This window comes from Hirundo rustica, chromosome 1, assembly GCF_015227805.2.
Source record: "Hirundo rustica isolate bHirRus1 chromosome 1, bHirRus1.pri.v3, whole genome shotgun sequence".
NCBI classification, from domain to species: domain Eukaryota; kingdom Metazoa; phylum Chordata; class Aves; order Passeriformes; family Hirundinidae; genus Hirundo; species Hirundo rustica.
In genome coordinates, this window is record NC_053450.1 from 108,553,146 (window position 1) to 108,575,054 (window position 21,909).

General features: G+C 42.5%; 1 protein-coding gene across 1 annotated transcript in view; it reads left to right on the top strand.

Moving 5' to 3' along the window:
* The window catches only part of AOAH (acyloxyacyl hydrolase), a 75,299-nt gene that overhangs the window by 20,119 nt on the left and 33,271 nt on the right, over positions 1–21,909 (top strand). Inside the window, exons 5-12 of the mRNA XM_040063795.2 lie at positions 134–233; positions 8,656–8,715; positions 14,048–14,118; positions 15,380–15,440; positions 15,955–16,025; positions 16,527–16,575; positions 16,915–16,963; positions 18,061–18,155. Of these exons, the coding sequence (XP_039919729.1) occupies positions 134–233; positions 8,656–8,715; positions 14,048–14,118; positions 15,380–15,440; positions 15,955–16,025; positions 16,527–16,575; positions 16,915–16,963; positions 18,061–18,155 (556 nt within the window). The remainder of the gene's footprint in view (positions 1–133; positions 234–8,655; positions 8,716–14,047; positions 14,119–15,379; positions 15,441–15,954; positions 16,026–16,526; positions 16,576–16,914; positions 16,964–18,060; positions 18,156–21,909) is intronic.

Here is a 21,909-nt window from a genome sequence, read left to right on the forward strand (position 1 = left end):
GTTATGGGCCACGGTGAAGTGAGCTGAGATTATTGTGTGGTGTTGGGAAGATTTAGCTTCCCATGGAAATAGCTTCTACTTTCAAGAGCCCAGAAAAGCATAATAGTCTTTCTTTATGCACCATTTCATTCAGCATAGACAGGGAAATGAATGCCGATGTGGTTTGCCATTCCTTGAGGCTGTGTAAACAGGATCCAGGACAACCGCTTTGTCATCTCTACTCTCCTCCAAAGGTAAGCTCGTTTCCCACTTTTCTTAAAACTACTAATTGTGGAATGTCTTTTAAGCTGGAATTGAACAACTTGAAGTCTTCCATTGCAGATGCAATATACAGGAAATAAACATTTAGAGGACAGACATTGCTAAAAAATATCTGTTTGAACAAGAGGCACATAACACACATCAGCTGTGTGGACCATCATCAACTGGGTTGAGGGTGCATGGGAGTCACAGGCCCAAATTCTCCTGTAACAGTCTGGATCAGAGAGGAAGAGTACGGACTTTATTGTTCTGCAGTGCAATAACCCCAAAGCAGATACTCAGCTGAAGTTCATCCATGCAAACACTTTACCATGGCATGACAAGTGATCCCCACATTGCCTGATCTGCTGTGACAGCCTTGAAAATGCAGGGCTATTGGATTTGGGTTTGGATTAGTCTGCAGTGCATGAGGTTTAAGCTAAGGTATGTTATCTTTTGCCACACACTGGAGTCATATTTAATTACCAGCACCTCTCTGATGTATAGTCACTTTCCACAGCATTTGCATGTCCTTGATTGCACTCCCTGGACATTTGCTATACATGCACAAATACATTATCTGCATAGGTATCTCAACATTTGCTGATTGTTTTGGGATTCTTTTGGTTGTAATTTTTTTTTCATACCAGCCATCATGCACCTTCAGTCGCACTAAAACCTTTGAGTGATAGGGGTTTTTTGGTGGTGTTGAAAAGCAAGCCATTCACTTCAGCACCTATTTTTGGATATCTTTTTCCCTGCATCTGAGTGGAGAAAGGCATGTTTCTGTTTCTAGAGATCTGCGTGAAATGTTTCACGCAGAGTCTAGTCCAGCAGTCATTGAAATGAGACAATTTTTTGATGGGCTTCAAGGATCTGCAGTTCATCCCCAAGAAAAATATAATTCTGCCAATATTAAGGTGTGGAGAAACACCTGCCTTCCAAGAATGACGGTAACATTTGGTTAATAGCAGGTGTGAGTTCATGCTCAACGATATGTCAACATAGAGATCTGTGGGTGTACAACCACACAGAGGTGAAAGATGACGAGTGCAGGCAGCAGAGAGGGCCTACACTAAGTCAACTCAACCAGAATATTGCCCAAACTTCATCAAACACGTGCCATCAGAAATCCCTCATCCTGCACTCAGAAGTGCAAAGTGCCTCTTGAAGTGAAAAAGGATGCAGGCAATGAACTGCACTTAAAGGATGGGCTCACCATGGCTGCACAGTGAGTTAAGCTAACGAGCCGGGAGAGAGGGACTGTTTAAATCAAAGTGGCTCCTGTGAAGAAATTAGAACACCTGTGTTGGAATGCTAGGCTCATCAAAGGGGAAATGATGCCACTCATGGCATTGCTGTCACATCTTTGTGAGTTCTTACCCATCTCCCAGAGCAGGTGTACGACCAAGGTATTGTCTCCTTCCACCTCCAGCAACTGCTTCAATGAGTGCACTATCCAGAAGGAAAACATCTGAATGTGGTGGGGCTTTGATTTATCTCTTTCTTTTTAACAAACTTTGGTGTCTTTTTTGCATGGCCTGGAGACTGTCCCTTTGAGTGAGTGGCTCAAGCAAACCCTCTTCCCTTCCAAGTGGTAGTTAAACCCTTAATTTTTAATTTTTTTACACTGACTGTGCCCTTCTTTTTGGCTCTCCTCATGCCCCAAGAGAGCATGAGGAGATGGGAGGAGAAGAACAGTGCTTGGAATTCATGCTCAAGTGGCTGATAAATTGCCCACAGTAACTCTGTGACTAGTCAGTCTGAGTAAAGATGAATTATGATTTAAAAAATTTAATATACAATCAGAGACACAGGTGCACAAAATACAGTTTACCTCACATTTGCTTCTTTAGTTTGTAATTTGATTGATCACTTCGGTTTTATGAGTCTGCAAATGTTGGCTCAGTCCCCTGCCGAGTGTTTGAACAAGACTTTAATACAAATGACTGTTCTGTTCAACTCTATTGATTTTCAGGTACCTCACTTACTCATTTAGACTTTTGGATGCCCATTTTCCCAGAATTAGTATCATATTTGTACTGGCAAAGGGAGCAAAAGAAATAGCATTATCTGTCCTTGGAACATGGTATAATGCTCAGGTTTTAATTATCTTTAAGGTGGAAACTATCAACTGCGTATCTGCTTTTTCCATCATTAGTTTACTTTCTTCTGTTTGTGTGCTGTTGCTTTAGTGAGGTTTTGTGTTTTGAGGAAGGAAGAGCCCCACTTTCAGAGGCCTTTCAAACTGTCTACTTAATGGAGAAATGGAAATCTGTGTAAATTATACGTGCATCATTTTACATACTTCCCTGCTCTCTGACAAATTAGCCCAAATTATTATTCTTTTTTGCCGAGCTGCCTGAAGCTATTAGCACTCTGTGATTATTCTGGAAGACTTTGCTCTAATTATGAATAAAAAATGTTACTGTGTTCGCATGGAGCTCAGTGTTCTCAGCATGGAGCTGTAGGAAAAGGGCATCCAGCTTTGGCAAGGGCAGCCCCCTCTTGCTGGGGCTTGAGCAAGATGGGCTGCTCTGCTGGGAAGCACTTCCCGGAGTAGACCTCTGATGTTGGTGGGGAGGACTGGAAGGGGCCCTTGCAGCTCCTAGATCACCAGCATGACCATGCGATCAGATGTCCCTTGTAATGGGTCCTGTGAGCCCCCTCTTGCCACCAGTGGCTTCTAGAAGAGAGCAAAGGTTCTCCTCTGCCCTTTAGTATGAAAGTGGCAACACTGGGGTCTCCTTCAAGTAAAGGGACAAACTAACAGGGCACATCAGAAGCGAAGGCTTACTAAAGGTGGCTGAAAATTGGAGAGTGTCTGAAGCTGCTGTAAAATTCTTTGTGGTTCAAGGTACATCTGTAATGCACTTTGTGCTTTAAGCCACATCAACAGCAGATATTCTCATATGGGCTGCAGCATCACTCCCAAAGACTGACAGTAGTGCATGTATCCAACATAGCTGGTTTAGGATGACTGGATAATGTTTTAGCCAAAAATGTTTATCAGCTCATATGCTGGAGGACTTCCTGCACTAGGTCGTGTAATACAGAGATGTTCCTCTAGTGAGTGAAAAGGGCTGAAATGGGTAAAGTGTTCTACGCACTGCCTACCAAGTTTCCTTTCTGGCCCAGGGAACAAACAGGTTTGCAGGAGATTATTCTCAGCTTGTCTCTAGATTGTTTTAATCCAGCTGGCCTGTTTGGTTAAATGGCAATCCACTAATTTATTTGCTAGGGCCAGAATAATGGCTCGACTTCAGCACTGCTGCCATGCTCTAACAATCACTAAAACAGTCTGTGTTGGAAGTTTGTATTCCATCTTTCTGCCTTTCAGGGTGCCTCTTCTGCTTCCCATCACTTTTATGCTCCAGATTATCAGAGACTTTTCGGCTGCATGTTTTGTCTTAATCTCCATCAATAGGATTTTGGTGGAAGTCATTTTACATCAGCCAAAATATACATATTTATGCTCTTATAATTTTATCTTGTGAAGAATAAACAACAGTGCCACAAGCACTCATGCTGGTTTGTGTACCCTCTATCAGGCCTTTCACAGACTTTCTAGAAAGCCACATCCCTCATGGATATTACTGTGGTCAGCATGCTGTTAGACAAAGTAAGAGCCAATGAATTCTGGGTGGAAAAAATAAACTCTTTGGGGTTTAGTAAAATAAAAATACTCCCACTGTTATCTCTCATTCACCTTTCTCAGTAAAAATGTGAGCTACTTCCTGGGAGGTGAGGCAGAACCAAACTCCAGGATGGGAATGCTTCTGCATTCTTGATTAAGAGCAGGCTGCCAGTCAAAAGAAGACCTCATGACTGGGACCTGTTTCCTTCTTTTGAGACAACAAGCACTAAAGCAAGCATCTGTGAGGCAGGCTAGGTCCTATGGAGCAAGATGCCTTCCTTTTAGCCTTTGTTTTTTGGAAGCAGGTAAAACCTACTGAAATGTGAGTTTCTGCTGCAGACAGAACTGATCCCTGAAGAAATTACCTATAGCCAGGTAATGGCAGAATAGTGCAGTATGACTGCTAGTTCCTCCTTTTTTGCTTGTTTGTCTGCATTTCCTTTGCTCCTCTTCACAGGCAGAAAATAATAAAAAAATAAACCCTACCCCAACTGAAAACCCAAACAGCCCCCAAAAAACAAGTCATACAACCCAAGCATTCCACCAAATAAATCCAAAGGACTTACCAAATAGGCTGTCATGGGGTTTGCAAAGTGGTACATGCAGCTGTGCCATGCCAATGTAGAAGCTGTCTCAGGCAGAACCCTCACAAAGAAGCCATGGACAACTCACAGGCACAGAGATATTTGGGGTGGGAGGGTGGCAGACAAAAGTGTGAGGACAAGGAAGTGTTGCTCATGAACAAATCCCACTTTTAGCTGTGCTATTTGACAAGCTTTGCAGAATTTTGCTATCTTGGCACTCTTGGTTAAAGGATGATGAAAATTAGTTAGAAGGGAAACTTAGAGTGTTTTGTAAATATCTGGTCTCCTGGGAAAAAGCTGGCTAACAAGGATGATAAATGAGAGAGAGCTAGAGTTGGTTCATGCATTTGTTTATGATGAGAAGTATATCTGCCAAAAAAGAAATCATTACTGGGAACGCGTGGTCTCTGTGGGGAACGCGTGGTCTCTGTTGAGAACACTGAAAGAAAGCAGTGAATGAAATCCCAGGGTCACCCTGAACTCAGCCCCACCCCTTGTTGGATATCTTGTGCACACAGGGAGGCAGGGCTGCTCCAGTTGGGGTGGATGGTTCTGGCTGCTCCCCAGGACTCATCCATCAACTGCCGAAACCTCGGGAACCCCTTCCTTGGTGGAGTTCTCATGCCATGGGAAAGAAAGGAGGCTCCTTGCTAGCCAAGGTGCAGCAGGAGGGGTTGTATGGGCTGTATGGCCTTCAGTGGCAGGCTTGACATGCTGGTGTCAGCCAGGGATTACAGGTGACCTGTGAAACCAGGAGTGTTTTCTTCCCAGTGGGTGTTTCAGCTGACAGTCTTCCACAGTCCAGCCTGGAGTCTTGGCTGAAGTAACTTGTGAAGTGAGAGAAGATGTCAACTTTAGTGCTTCAGAGAGAGTGCTTTCTACACACAAGGCCAATCCAGCCTTTTCCTCCCTTGTTTCCTGCTTTCTAAGTGCAATACTCCTGTAACTTTCTGAAGCATGCATTTCTCCTGTGCTGTTGCTGTGAGCAAGAAAGGTCTCTCCTACCCTGCTTGGCAGAAAGGGATTGATAAATCCTACCTCTCTGGGAATTTTCCTTCTATTATACTCAATTTCAAGCCATTTTTCACATCTGCCTCGCAAGTAATGTTATTGCAGAAATGACAGCAGCTGGCATTGTACAACATAACTATGGCAAACATAAGATGCATGATTGGTTTTGGGGACAGCAGTTGCCCAGGGGGAAGAAACTCGAAAACAATGTCTTGGCTCATTGTTAGCTTCTCTCATGTATTTGTGACTTACCCTGATTTTTAGATTGTTAGCTTCTCTCATGTATTTGTGACTTACCCTGATTTTTAGAAGACTACAGACACCATGAATTAAACATGTATTAACTACAAATACTAATGTGACACATATATTAAAACCCAGCAGCTTAGAAGTCTGTGTTCCTTGCCGCTCATGCTTATTCTTCCGTATCCCTTTGTGTTGCTCACCATAAATTTTTGACCCTTGAATATAATGGTTAATTAATTTGCTTTGATCACTGACTAAATCAATTATAATGACATGCTAAATTTTATCCCCAGCACAAAAATGCTGGCAATGATTATTTTAAATACAAATTAAATCTGCTTTAATATTCTAATCTGGCATGCTGCTGTTCAGTAAGATGCCATCACATGAGGGACATTTGCTTTTTTTTCCAAATGCTGTAATAATAGCACTCGCTGAAGCATCCCTATTTTCTCCTTTGCTGAGTTCCTGTAGCTCTGTCCAGATAAATATAAACTTGTGCTGACTTTACCACAGAGCCCTCAGAGCCAGTTGATATTAGGCTGGTAGTAGTGTCCTTAGGCTGGGCTGTAGGAGGGACTGATAGCAGGTCATTTTAAAAACAGTTTGTCCTCACTAATAATTTTGAGCAGAAACCAGGTGCTAACATGTTTGTGATACTCTGGATTTTTGTTTGTTTGTTTGTTTGAAATATTTTCAAAAATAATAGATTTTTATCTCAATTTTATTTTAAGGTTGGGGGGCGGTTTTCCCAATTCTCAAAGCCCACAGAACATAAGTAGTTTTTCTTGATGAAAGAGAGCAAACAGGCAGTGTTTTCAGCCTTCCTTATACTGAATGCTGAGGGCAAGGACAGAGGCCATTACTTAATTACTACCTCACAGAGGCACATGGCTGTTTTCAAAGGTGGTCTAATAAATGCAGCACAACATACGGGAATTGCCGTCACTGAGATACAAGAATATTGTCCTCAATTAAAAATGGAGCAGCGGGGGGGAGCACACTGGTGTTTCCTTGACCCTCCCAGACTCCTCTGACAGTCTCTTCTCTAATTTTTTTTCCTAAATTGGAGTTGTGAGAACTTCCTTTCTTATGGAAAGATATGGCTGAATTCAGGAAGTGCTGTTCATCAGAGTTCTAGAACAGTTGTTCAATATTTTGGATGGCATGAGCATATCTGGGGCATCTCCTCACCTCCCTGACTGGGAAGAGTCCTTTTGGCAGGAGAAGCAGTGTGATCTTTCTCCTCTGTGATAGAAGACAAAAATTCCTGAAGGCCAGGTCAACACTGAACAGCACAGTGCGGAAACAACCCCTACTTATTGCCCATGCCTCAACATTTCTTCTGGCAACACCCAGGTCTGTGGACCACATGGGCTGCAAAGATGTATTTGTTGAGGTTTCTGCAATGGCAGAGCCTGGAGGAAAGCTTGGAGAGCAGGGCCATGGCAGTGTTTGGCAGTTCCTGGGCATGGCAAGCAGCCGTCAGGGTGCATTTTGCCACAGCCATGCTTCACCACACACGGCACATCTGTCCTCTTGCCGCCAGCAGAGATGGTCCTTGACTGTCGTTCACACTCATGGATGGTGCCCCTTGCACAAAACTTCCTCTGGACCTTCAAAGAGCTTGCGTGCAAGGGATTTCAGGAATATTTTGTGTATCACTAGTGGCTGGATTATTTCTAACCCATGGCCTTATGATGGCCAACCTGATGCCTCTCCAACACCTTTTCTTGGAATGTTTCTCCTACACTTTCTTTCTGTGAAGATATAAGTATCCACATTGTAGAGGCATCCCAAAATGCCTCCAGTACAAGTTGGGATGAACCCTACAGAAAAACTATCTTGCCACTGTCAGCAAGAACTTGCCCTCCAGGGCAGGTATTTCCAGAGTGAAAAGCTAACCTTCATGGATCCTAAACAGGGGATTTTCCTTACAAACTCCGTTCCCTGCTTTGTACCTTCCTGCACGCCATGTTCCCCTGCTGGGATGAACATCAGCTGAGTATTACCCTTATCGGTAGGAAATGGATTTGCAGAGAATTCTCAAACTCTGACAGAAGGTTCACATAGTCCTGTGCAGCTGTATGCAAACTTTGAGATAAAGTATGCTGACGTAGAAAGACTGTGGAATAAAGAAGACATTGTTGAGAGAGAGATTGAGCTGGAAACAAGTTTCAAATGATGGCCTTGCAAATGGACTAGATATTTTGCAGAAATAGAACTATGAAAGATGTATTGTCGCAAGACCCACATGGGGTATATTTAGATTATTGTCTTAGAAGCATTAGTAGCATTGTGTGGCAAAAGCTGATAGGCCAGAAATGCTCATAATGTATTGTTATTAGGAAATAGTTTGGCTTCTGATTGTGATGGTGTGAATTGTAACATCTGTACCAGCTCAGCCTTCTCATGAGACAAAAAATAGAATAAAAATCTTTGAAACCCCTCTCAGGATTGCCTGAGTCAGAAAAAAGAGTTCTTCCAATACTTGTCCATGCAAGAGCAAATGTTTCCTCTGTACCCTTCCACAGCAAGTCAGATTGACATTACACGAGTAATGCTCTTTTAGCCTTCTAATGGATGAGTTTTCCTTCAGGAGGAGTCACTAGAGAAGTATGTCCTCTGCAGCACATGAAATGCAGTCAGGATATGAATTTCAGCTCTTCAGCTGATCTGGACTTTTCCCTGGGATATAAATGATGCCCTGGAGCAAAATAAATGAACTCTTGCAACTGGAGTTTCATAGAAGGTGACTGGATAATTGATTGTTAGTCCAATAAAAAGTAACTGATGAGGAGTTTGTGGACTCATACATCATTTCTGTGCCGTGACGGATATTTAAATAGAAAAAAAACAGTAGGAAATGGGGAGAAAAGTTGGTAGGATACTGTGAGGCTGACCTGGCTGTTTTTCATTTTATTCTTGCTCTCCTAGGTGGGACTGACTGTTGCAATAAGAAAAGCAAAAAGAATTATGAAGACTTCCAAGGACCTGGTAAGAAATAGATGGCATTCGGGTATTTTACTCTGTACTGGCATTTTATCAGGACTGAGACCTTGTTTGTTTTGTCTGACTGGGAATCCTTCTGATTAACACTGAAATGAATGCTGATTCTCCCCTACTTGATACAGGATCTGCTCTATCAGGTTGACACTGGAAGAAAGAGAGGGAGAAATAAAGAAAAAATATGAAAGTATAAGGAGAGCATAAAAAGAAATAATGAAAAATGCAGTTACCTTGTAGCTGTATGTGAGTGGGTGCCTCATGAACTGACCCACTGCCTCAGGGCAGAGCTACTGCCCTTGGGGGCTGTCTGAAACTCAAGCAATGGCCTGAATGCAAATTCTGTGTATTTTTCCTGTATTTGTGGGATGCTGCCTTTGCCTCTAAAATTTGAAAAATGGGATTTCAAATCTTTCTGCCTCCAACAGTTCTCAGATTTCTAGAGGATCTCTAAAGGGTAGCAGAGAAGGGAAGCAGCTTTTATTCTGCTAGGTTCACTTAGGTGAGTCAGTTCAGCCGTAGAGTTTGCTTCCAGTTGTCTTCAGGAACTTAATGCACAGGAAATGCTTTAACTCTTTGTGAAGAAATTATTGATATTACTTGTTCCTTAATCCTTACTGTGATGCTACTCACAAAAGTGAAAATTGATGTGCCTAATTAGCCTTTGGGCAATTTGCCGATCCAGGGAAATAAACAAAGCACTGGAGAGACAGGCCTCAGCTCCCGCAGAACAGCAGCCAGCAGGATCTCTTGTTCATTTTGCTTCCTATTCAGTGCTGTGCTACCAGTGGCCTGAAATTTCCGCTCAAATTACATGGAATTTTTATTCTTCTTTCCCTGGAACAAATCCCCACGTTAACACCTGTAATGAGATGCTCTGAGTCAAGCAGGTTCTCTCTGTGAGCTGGAGATCGGCCACAGGCACGGGGCTGGAGAGGGATCGGCATGGGGGTGCTGCCCCTTGGGACACAACTCCTTTGCTTCCTTGCATGTGCTATACCCTTGGCATATTGGGCTGAGTCCCTCACATGGCCAGCAAGATCCCACTTTCTTGGGCTGAGTGTGCCACATCCTTTCAGGCTGTCCTGCGTAGGGTGGCACAGTTGGCATCAATCTTTGGGTGCAGCAGACTGTCCTATTTTGCCTTTACTCTCCCGTATCCTCAAAGCTGCTCAGTGCCCTGATACTTTTCTCAATCTCCATTGGCCCTTGGCCTCTTCCTGCTCCTAGCTGCCTATTACCAATGGGAAGGACAAACAGACTGGAAGCAGAAAGGTCACAGATGGGTTTCAATGTATTTCTAAACCTCCTGAACAATGCAAGGCCAGCTCAAATAAAAACATGTATCATATGCTTGCTCAGGCCTCTCCTGCAGTTATTCCTAGTTTGCTTCCTGTAATGACCCTGACTGAAACTTATTTTCAACCTGGAAAATAGAAAGTAAAATTTCTAGAGGCATTACTTCAGCTTGCATCTTCCCATTCACCCAGACTGAAGTTATTTTCAGATGCAGAAAAACAATGCAGTAAGAAACACAAAGGAGACTCTCTAGGAGGGAGCACAGTGTGAATCATGCTTGCATAAGCCATGTATCCCAGAGCCGCAGTGTGTGATGAAATAGTAAGGAAATCACCTGCCCAGTCTCAAGGCTGCCAAATCATGATCTGTTACCTGCACAGGCAGATACACCTTAGTGAGAGCTGAGGTGTTCTCGCTGCTGGGGGAGAAGATTACTTGGCTGTGTATGTGGGTGAAGAATCAGAAACACCCCAGCTGTGGTAGGACATCCCTACATCCACATAAATGAAGAAAGAAAAACATTCATCTGGCCTCTTTCATGCTCTGGCTCATACTAGACTGAAACATCAAATTAGATGTTAATTCTTCCCATATCTGCCCTTCTGGCTGCTTTTGCTGCATTTCATGTTTGGGGAAAGCCTTCTGCAGAAGTTCTTGCAAGTTAACTGTCCCCATCCTGGCACAGCAGTTGTGTGTGACTGCATAAAAAAGAGGTGGGATGATGGCTGTTGTAATGAGAATGGGAGATCCATCTGGATCCCAGGATTTCATATTCACTTGGAATTTCTTAGAATCATTATGAGTTTAGGAAAAAGAAAAGGTATTCAGCAGATGTAGAGATGCAACGAAAGTGTCCACAACTCAAAAAAAATCTACTAAATGTCTGTTCATTCAAAGGAGTGAGCTGTCTGCAAGGCACTGGCTTAAACCAAACACCAACAAGCATTAGGGGCTCATTGTTATTCTTGTTAGTAAAACCAATTAAAATAATTACAGAAATGTCATTAGGGAATGTTAACAGGCAGTGAATAGGATATTAGTGTTATCAATCACTGTGAGCACCTCTAGCGTTAACTTTTCTTGTGGGTGGAGAAGATACAAAGGGGCATCTTTGAGCAATAGCAACAGAGGAATGGTGATGAGAGTTCTGGCATTTAATGAGAGCAGGCATCATTTGTACAATCCTGTCATGACTATGAGGTCCCTGCAAGTCACAAGGGAAGGGACAAGTGAGAAGCTGTGGAGAGAGCCCAAAGGAAACTGACGGGCAGAGGAAGACATAAGCTGATCTCCTGCCCACCCACTCATGTTACACAGGGGTAAGCAGCCCATCTTCTGTCAGCAACTCACGCTGCAATTGCAGCCTGCCTCTGCTGGGAAGGACCCAACAGAGTTCACACAAAGATTGCCTCGTTTTTATACCTGTGTTCCTTGCCTTTTGAAAGTAGCCTAAGGCACCCTCAAAGAGCAGATGAGCCACGTTCCTTCACAATGCTGAGCAGAGCTGAAGCGCTACCTCCAGATCTCACTGTCTCACCTGCTGTGGGAATACAAAGGCTGTGGAGCCAGAGGCTGCTGGGCTTCAGAACGCTGCTTCAGCTGGTCCTCAGCATAACCCACCGTACTGCCAGGTCATCATCATGCATCCCCTCCCACCAAAGCTGGGCAGTCTTTGGGACTGCAGAATAACCTTCCTTTGAAATCAACAGAGAGCCAGTCAGCAAGAATTTTCAAAAGACTAATTGCGAAAAAGGCAGTGAAGATTTTATTCTGTTTACAGCAAAAGGTAAACTTTCAGCGCAGCCTGTGAGCAGAATAAAAGGACGTTTTATTTATGTATTTATTTATTTATTGCAAGCCCTGTAGTTTGTCTTTCTGGTGCGGTTTTTGCTCCAGGTGCCTTAACTTCAAAGGCTTTGCATACTGTGACTAAGGCTGAAGTGAAAAGCTGACAGCTCAGATGAAGACCCCGCAAATTTTAGCCTGATGGAAGGCTTAAGGAGCCTCTGGTGCTTCTGTAGACAGGATTAGTCTTACATTTGGGGGCGGGGAGTGATTTCTCTCCTCTTTCCAGGAAGCGTACCTAGGTTTGCAAATCTCTTTGAGAAAAGCTGGCATCCTGTCTGTGCACCTCTCATGCTCTCTGCCCGCCTGGCCATACACACTGAGCAAAAAGGAGGCCCGTGTCCCAGCCATGCCATGCTGCAGCACACAGCCCTAAGGCAGACAGTGGCTTGAATACAGGGGTGCAGAGGGATGGGGAAGCACAGAGGGCAACTGGAGGTACAGCAGTGGACCAGGTTGGCCTTTCAGCCTAAGGAAAGGTCCCACTTCCTGGCAGCTTTTGGCTTTTTCTCCCCACTTCTTCTGTGGTTGTATTCTGGTTTCTCCTTTCACTCCACCAATACCTCCTCACCCTCCAAGCCAGTGTGACTAAAGCTTTATCATTTGAGTGTATTGGACAGCACTGAAGAAAGGTAATTGGTGGGTTTTTTGCAGGTTTCTTGTCCCCCTGACCTTCCTTTTTCTTTTCTCCTTGATTCACTTTTGCCTGTTCTAGAAAGTGCACTGTTGCAGCTCCTACTCCACTGCAGATCTCTCCTCCTCCTCCTTTTCAGTGCTACCTGAAAAAAGTCTTTCATCTTCACCTGGCTGCATGGTCACTTCAGCCACCAGCACAAATGCTGGCTGCAATCTTTGTACTACAGGCTCTGTCCCCTCTCCACTACCCCAGTTCTCCTCTCCACAGTGAGATCCTGGCCATGGTGTGTTTCTGAGCCTGACCTCCTGCTCTGGGCAGCGTGAGACCCTTATCTCCATGGCCCCTTGTTATCTGTCCAAGCAAACACCTTTCCTGGAGCTGCAAGGCTGTGGTGCCTCAAAGTTCTCCTTTGTCACTCAGAGCTCCATACACTGGGGTTATAGACCCACATGGTGTGTAACAATCTGCCATTGGTCTCTCCTGAGCTGTATCCAGCCTTTACCTTCTGTTTCACATTGGGCATGGGTTGTAATATCATTAGGTTGAGGACTACCTTACCCTTTTTTTTTTTTTCCTGTGTATATAAAGTATGCAACACAAGGCACTTGGTCCAAGGGCAGAGCTTTTAAGCACTGTGCATGTATAAACAATTACCCTTCTTTGCATAAAGTTATGAGGATGCCCATCTGCTCCATATTTACATGGTAAAGGTAGCCTCAGTGAATACAGAGAATTAGGCTGTGCACCAGTTAGCCCTCTGCATTTAGAGACCACTTGAGCTCCCTCAGTGTATCAAAACCAACTGAACTTACAGTGAAGCCACATGAGCAGCATGTTTATGGGATTAATTGCCCAGGCAACACGATTTATTAGGGAGGCCTCTTTCAGCTTCTGAAGCTTCCTGGCTACCTGGAATATCAACTGGATTGGCCCAAGGCTATGGGCTAGTAACGTTGAAGGAGTTTTTCTAGCAGCAGCTTTTTCCTCTTACAGGTTTGGCCAAGATAAAATCTAGATTTCCAGGTAAAAAACTCATTTAAAAAATGAAGGGTATTCTATGCACAGTCTGGATCCTCTCATTTTTCCTCCTCTTGGAGTTGTCCCTGGCCTTTGAAATGTAGAAACCAGAGTCATGGCTCCAAGTGTGTGGCTTTCACTAGTTTTGCACTGTGTCAGGTGCTACCATGTCTACCAAACATGAGAAGAACAGTATTTTTTACAAAGAATGGGGGGGAAAAAAAAAAAAAAAAGGTTACATAAGAGTAGATAGAAGACAGGAAGTTTTTCTTTCATTTTTGAGTTTTAACAGATCTTGAAACAGAACAGTAGGTTTGCAAAATGCTCAGCCTTAATCCTTGACTGCTGTGTCATGTCTAAATCCTCTGGCATGTAACATACTTATTGGCATCAATGGAGTTTTTGGATGTTTCTAGGCAGAAAGTACATGGTTCAGCTCTGTTATTTACTGACACTGAATATCCCAAGCTACACCACCTCTGTGAAATAATGCGTCCCTCTACTTTTATTTTTCTTCCTCTCCAGAAAAGCTTCATGGGATTCTCAAGTGTATGTGCATTTCCTCTTCTGGCTAACCTGTGTGAGAAGATTAAATAGTATGTATACATTTTCAGTCCTTAACCAGAAACAGAAATTTGCTTCTTTTGAAAGTCATCCTTAGCTAATAGAGCTTCCCATACTTTACTTATGTTGGTTTCCTTTATAAAATCGCTGTCTAAGCAGTACAGAAGGAGCTTGCACAGAGTTCAGGTAATATTCTTCACAGGGATCCTTGTGGTTGTTTTCTTGTTTAAACCATTTTCTTAATTTTAGCACGTCCCAGAGCTCAAATATGTGGCATCTCCAAGCGGAAGCCACCTTTCTTCTGAGATTTTCTGACCCCAAGAAACTTCCTCATTTCATTTGTTCACCCAGTTGTGGTGCCCGTGTCTCAGTGCAGGAAGGCCACCACCACCTGCACAACTCTGTGAGAAGCCCAAATTTATGCCAGTTGTGAAGCATAGAATAATCCCAAAGTGTTTAAGAAAGTCAGGTGGATGTTATTCAGGAAAAGCAACTCATGATAGCTATGACTTTGAGTCAGTTTCTAAGCCAAGGACCTGAGTTTTTACAACTCATAAAGTGTATTTGTCAATTTACTCCAGTGACTTGGAGGAATATTCAAGCAGGTCTAAGAATAAATCAGGATTATCAGCTGTATATTTGACTGATTCAACTGCCAAAACTAACTTGCTCACCTGTTTCTGCTCATTTAATTGAAACTGCAAATATCAGGAGTTTGTTTGGAATAGGTTGATTGACATGAAAAATCTTGCAAGTGTCTTTTGAAATGCTACTCAGGACACATAAACTGAGTTCAGACAGTGGAAGTGGGAATGAAATTGTGTATCGTATGTTGTACTGCACGTGTTCAACTCAGCTTTTCTGATCTCTCCCTCATGCACTCTCTCTCTCCGTCTTAGGTTTTTTACTTTCCTCTTTCTGTAGCTAGGGAAAAAACAAAACACAACAAAACAAAAAAACAACCAAACAAAAAACCCACTACCCAAACTTTTACCACATATTTGTTGCCCTAATTTGTTTTAGAGACTGCAGGTTTGACATTGAAGCCATACAGGAGTCCATCAGCCTCACCTCACCTCCAGAGCTCAGCCAGTGGATATTGAAATACAGAATTTGCTCCTTTGGGCAGGATCGCTTTGCTGAAGTACAAGCACAAAGCCACAACTGAATATAGAGAGCTATGAATATCATGCCAGTTATTATCTGTTCTGTACACTTCACTGGTTTTTTTACTTTCTTAATAGTTTCCCTTCCATATGTTAACACTATGGGTTTTGTTTTTGTTTTTTACAGTGTTCTAAGAAATAAACTGCCTTTTGAAGATTTTGATGGAGATAAATTTAGTACTTTCCCAGTAAGCAAAGCCTTTCCTTTGGTACAGTAAACCCTTGATAATGAGGATGTCTCTGGGATTCCTTCTACTTTCTGCAAAGACTTATCCATTCATGTGAAAATAGGTATAGGAATAAAATGAATGGAAGGTTTTTTGCCATAAAATGTCGAGTTTTTTCCCGGATGAAAAAGCAATCATTCATACGTGCCACCTGGGGAAATGCATACATAAAACTGTGCTCCCTGCAGAAGCAAATTGCTCTGCTGCTGAGTGGTTGTTTACTGAATTAATAAGAGGCAAAGTAAAGACATACTAAACAAGGGAAAAAAAAAAAAAAAAAGCCAACTTGTCTTATTTCTGCACCAAAGCATGCTAGGTGTCACTTACTAGAGCTTAGCAAAGCGACTCTGGAATACAACCTATTTACTGGGTTTTATTCCTACACCTTGAGTTAGATTCTCATTTTAGATATTTTAAATTAAAAGTGCAAGAGTAATGACGGCTGTCCTATCTGCGTCTTTCTCCTGGCTTTTAGACATTGAGGGGCTATCACTGGCGAGGCAGAGACTGCGATGACAAAAACACAACCGTGTACCCTGGCAGGCGGTAAAGATTTTCATTATTTTAAAGGCTTCCTATTAATTGTGTCTTTGAGAAGAATGAGCTCCAGATTTTGTTTTGACCATACTCTTAGACAGCACATGACTGCTTGTTGCTTGATTTCACTGTGAGGGGGACAAGAAGGTACGATCAAGACCAGGGATGGGACTCATTTGCAGGGGTGGTGCAAATTTCTTTCCTTTCTCTGAAGCACCTGCTGCTAAAATTGGTCAGACATATCAGAGGTGAGAAGCGAAACCATGCCACAGACTAAAAGGATAAGTTCCATTCAGCAGCTTCCAATATTAACTTTAAATTAATGTTGCGATTTGCATTTGCGTTTTGCTAGGAAAGACTGCCTTTTCCAGATCCAAAGGGGGAAAACCCCCACCCTTCCATGCAGAAAGGAATTTCTAATTCCTTTTTAATCTTGGAGAAGAATGGCACTGGGGATCTGATTTCCCGATTTTTTTGATGACAAAGCTTATCCTTTGTGTCTCTGTTTAGTCCCGATAACTGGGATGCAAAAAGTGACTCTAACTGCAATGGCATATGGGTAAGTAAATGAAATTGCACCTTCCTGATTGCTGCTTCTCTTTTGTCCTCTTTAGTCTTTGATTTAGTTTACAAATGTTTCTTTTTTATTTATTCTGGCTTTATTAGCTGATATTTTCTTTGTTTATTGATGCTTATGATTGTTTAAATTATAGCTTATATGATTAATTTAATGCACATATGCTTATTAAGATAATGTAATGGAAAACATTGTTACAATGCAGTGCCTCCTGCAGGCAAACATTCAAGAAAACTAAATTCTCAGCCTCTGTTTTGCGCTGCCATTCTTCAGGTGCTGGATAGATACTGTTATCTACCCTTTCTCCCTCTCCTCTGACAGGGTATGGATCCAAAAGATGGAATTCCCTATGAGGAGAAATTCTGCAAAGGTAAGTCATTAGATTCAATACAAGAATATTCATTTTATAAATATTTCAATATTTGCATATCCACAAGGCAAGAGAAAGACAACAGGCTTCATAACATCATGAGAAAAGCAAAATTATTGAGTTTTTTTAAAAATCTTGAAAATGGGTAAAGATAAAACTTGAAAAACACAGGCTGCTGGTAATTGCCTGTTCAAAGTCAGCTCGGTAATAAGGTTGAACACATAGACCGGGGACAACAGCAAACTGAGATGTCACCTCTGCATCTTCTCTGGTGCCTGAAGAGTAACCCAGAGTAATGGCTTTGAGATTTAGGGGAGCTGCTTAAGATTTGCGTTTGTCCAGTTTTACCTCTTGCCAGAAATACATACATTTTTTTCCAGGGAAGGCCTTAAAGGGATGAAGTGATGGCATCAGCTGATCTCCCTGACCACGATGTGGGTGGGTGTCTGGGTGTCCGCACTGCACAAATAAAAGCCTCACAAAGCAGCGGTGACTGCAGTTGCCACTCGCCTCACCTTACACTAAATCAGTATCCTGGGGATGAACCATTGCCTGGCAAGACTCCTCAACATTTTTAGATGAAAGGCTAATCTACAAATGTTAAGTGACATTAATTATAAACCAGACAGATTGTTCTAGCAGAAACACTCATATGAATAGCACATCCACCACCCAGTTCTGTTCTAAGGAGCTTTGAGCAATTTTCTGAGTAATCCGATTTTCCTAAATGTTTAAGTACTTTTTAATACATAATCTATGGATAGTAAAAATAAATACTGTCTGCACAGCAGAACCTCTGCTGAAATAACATACAATTTGAATACAACCAGGATTCTTTTCCGATTAGGAAGACCTCCCCTTGTTTTTCATGCCCAGACCCCAGTTGTTTCTCTAGGGTTGTTACCAAATGCCTGTTTAGAAGGATTCTGCTGCAGATGGAGTGAAAATCCTATTGCAGTCTCTGAACATTTAAGCCATGTGAAGAGCGGTGGAGTCAGTCACCCTATGACTCCGTCAGCTGCTACTGCTGTTCCTCTTAAACACTCTCTTTCAGTTTGCTCCTTCTGCCCATGAGACTAACTAAATGCATCCATCAGGTGCAGACTCGAAAGGGATCGTGCTCTTGGGAGACTCGGCCGGCGCTCACTTCCACATCCCTCCCGAGTGGATGACCGTCACGCAGATGTCAGCGGTGAGGAGTCACGTTTGGCTTCCCAAAACCGCTGATTGCCATTTGCTTTCTCTGCTGTACTGCAGGTTGCCAAGGGGGAACAAGTGCAAAATTCTTCACTGCACTGAGATTTGTAGTTATGGTCTCACTTGTATCAGTCCCCTCCCACATCTGCTCCTAGGAAGATAAAAAAGCACAGCCTTGAGCTACTGCCACTCCTCCGACATCTGTGCAATTGGGTCAGGGAAGAGTTTGGCTGCAGCGTCCCGGTGCTGTGCCAGAGACACAAACCAGGACATCTGGCTTTCCACGCACGTGCCTGTGGCTCAAGGAGACCCGTGCTGTCTGTGGGATCAGACCTGCCATTAGCCGGCTGGTTGGGATGGCTCCTTGCTGCGAGAGTGTTTGCAGAAGTGACCCTGCTGACAGCCGGGAAATTTCTGCTTTAGGAATCTGGCTTTGAAATGGCATGCCCAGGATTGTTTTCCCTCATCCTGTGGCATATGTGAAAAAGGTCTCATAACTCCAGTGTTCTGTTTTTGAGGATTGTTTAACAAATGCATTCGCAGGTGTTTGAGGGTCATCCAAGTATTTATAATAGATTTGTCCTCAAGGGAAGAGTTCCTGTGACCAGAAAATATCACTGCCACACTGATGTCCATCCTTGGGTGGTATCCCAGCATTTTCTACTTTCAAAAAACAACAAAATGCACCTGACTGCGAACTACGCTGAGCCTGTTGCTGTTCACTGGCATGTAATGAAATAATTGAGGCGATCATTCCAGTAAACTGGAATTATGGGGTGGAGATAAATGCGCATAAATGATATGTTCCTGACCTTCACTGTTGTTTCCTCTCCTGAAGTGCTCTCAGACCCTAGCCAGGGAGGACTGTACCTTATCCTTCTCTGCACAAAGGTCTGTTGCAGAGGGGTGAGCAGATCATTGCCCACCTTCCCTGATGAACATCTTCTACTCATCCACTGGTGTCTGTTGAATAAGGTTACAGACATTTTCTGGAGAACGATTCTTTTTCCAGACTGTTAGTAGTTGCAGTGCTGTGGGAGGTCTGAGAGTTTCATGGGCTTTATTCCACTTTTGCTCCCAGAGCTGATTTAAATGTTGCAGATTAGTAGTTGTTTTTCTTTGTTAAATGCTTATGAGCAACGATTAGAATGACAGTGATGACAGAGCTGATGAGGAGCATAATAAATTAGCACCAACGATGACTGAGATTATCTCATCTAATAAAGAAGATCATAATACTGATGGCGATGATGATTCTGACAGTAACGCTAGTAGTAGAGCCATGTAGGCAAGACCAGTTTTAGACTGGTCAGCATTTTATTATCACTGTAATGAAGACTTAGAAAGAATTTCTCTTGCTTGAAGCTTGCTGATCCACCAGCTGTGTGGTCTGCTAATAGCATACCAAGGCACGAGCTTCAAGGTTGGGAGCTGCAGTGCAGATTACAAAAGTGAGTTTGGGAGGCTCTTTGTCACTAATGAGCGTAGAGCAGCTTGCATGACGAGGAAACTGCTGCACTCTGTGTAAGGCCCCCAAAAAATACATGTGAGATCAACATGTTTTATTCTAGGACTATTTCCAAGTTTCCTACCAACCCGGCAAAAATATATCAGTTAAATATTAATGCAGACATGCAGAGATCTCTGTTGTATAAAAACTACTATCTTTGATTAAACTCTAGGAAAAATAAAAAGTTATTTAACTTGGAGCTAGCTCACCATGAGTGCGAATGTTGTCACCTGAGCACAAAAGTACTAGCAATACCATTTCTGCACTAGTTCAGATTTTATCACTGCCTCTTCCTTCTCCTTGTCCTCTGTGTCTTGCTTTCTCTGTGGAGAATGTCAGCAGCAGCAATTTGACTGCCTTGGGGTTGTGAAGGTGCAGTACTGTTGTCTCTTGTGTTGTATTAAATGCCATTGGCAAATATCCTTCATCTCTAGGCTTAATTAACAAATTAACTGGCTTCAATGATTTTTCAGTGCAAGGTTTCCCTCAAGGAGAATTCTGGAGCACATCCAATGGTTTTGTGGCCAGAGAGAGTGCAGAGTCTATGTCCTAATCTTCCAGGAAACATAAAGGATTTGAAGTTAGGCCTTGGAGAGGAGAGGATAAGCTGTCAGCTTTGTGTACCTGCTGTTCCCTTGTGCTAACACAAGACACTTTGATTCTGCCAAAATTTCTGTTAAGACACATAAAAACATTAGTTTGTCAAATGGTTTTATCCACAGTCAATACTAGGGTAAGTTCAAAGCTTTAATTTCCATTTCAATAGAATCTCAAACCTCTACATGGAATTTCAAATACCACTTCCTCCCTCCTGTTCTGTCCAGATTTTTTATCATGTGTACTGGAAAAAGTACCTGTTACCTGTTAATTCAGATTTATTCAGTGTATTGTTTTATTACTTTAATGTTTTTGTATATTCTTACATATTCATTTTATATGCTTTCTACATTTCACATATTTCGTATTTCTATTTATCCTTTTACGTGTTTACATGTACAAGTGTTGACATAGACAAGTGTAAAGTAAAATTTACACTTGATAACAATGCTGTGGGCCCATTGCTAATCAGCACCACATCAGTGGCAGCTGTTAATTCCAGTCTTAAAGCTAATTAGGTTCAGAAATAATTTTTCAGGAGAGGTGCTATTTCATTAAGAGGCTCTGCAGAATGGCTGTTTTCCCTGATTTTGCTGCATTTAGTCTACCTTGCAAAGGGGAGGCTATGATGGATAAGAAGAGAGAGAGAATGTGAATGGTAAATTCACTCAGGATGTTGTTTGGGTAGCTGGATACTAAATATGGGGGTGACAAGGTGGGTGTTTGGGCTGAACAGCTTTGGAATTCGTATGTCCATGCCATTGACTTGAAGAGCGTTGTTGGGAAGATGCTATACATTGGATTTGCGGTTTCCTGGTCCAGTGAGGAACTTACTGTCCTCTTAGCTTTGCCCTGTAAGGGTCATAACCCCCAGTGTAGCCTGGTGCATGGGGACATGTTTGTGTTATACATCTCAACCTGTATGGGATGCAACAAGTTGCATAATATACTTTTCCCATATCAAGTCCTCTGGCGTGCTATCAGAGGGGGCACTCTTGTTTTCCAGTACTATTTCCAAAGCCTTTACCTAGGAGCCAGTCACATGCACAGTTAGCATCCCTCTGAGAGTATGCTCTTCCCACAAAGAGCACATGGACACATTACTCAAGGTGGAAAATACCCATTATGAGGTGGAAACACCTTTGAAAACTGCAGCTCAGGCATGCTATTTCTACAGCTGAAACAAAAAAACAAACAAAACAACAAAAAAAACCACCGCTCTTTCTTATATACGGAAAGTCATGGGTACCTTACACCAAGAAAATTATACATCTCTAAGAAGGGGTTAAGTCAACTTTATTTTGGCTTTCTGGTTATCAATAGCTCTTGGGTTTGCCAGACTTTTAAGAGTTTCAGCAAGAATTGAGCTGAATGTTCATACCTTTAACCTGAAAATTTGGAAGCTAAAAATGAAGTGCAATGCAGTGGACATGCACTTTATAAGGTTTAGCAAAGCAGAAGTAATGGGGTGTTTTTTGAGGTAGGTGTTTTTTGCAGAAAGCTAATGTTGAAAACACTGGTATGTCTAGCGATGGATATTGTGCTCCTGCTGCTCTGTCCATCTGCTTACAATTGACTTCCAAATAGCTACTAATTACAGCATTTTTCTGTTGTATGTCTGGAATAAAAGCAAATTTCATAT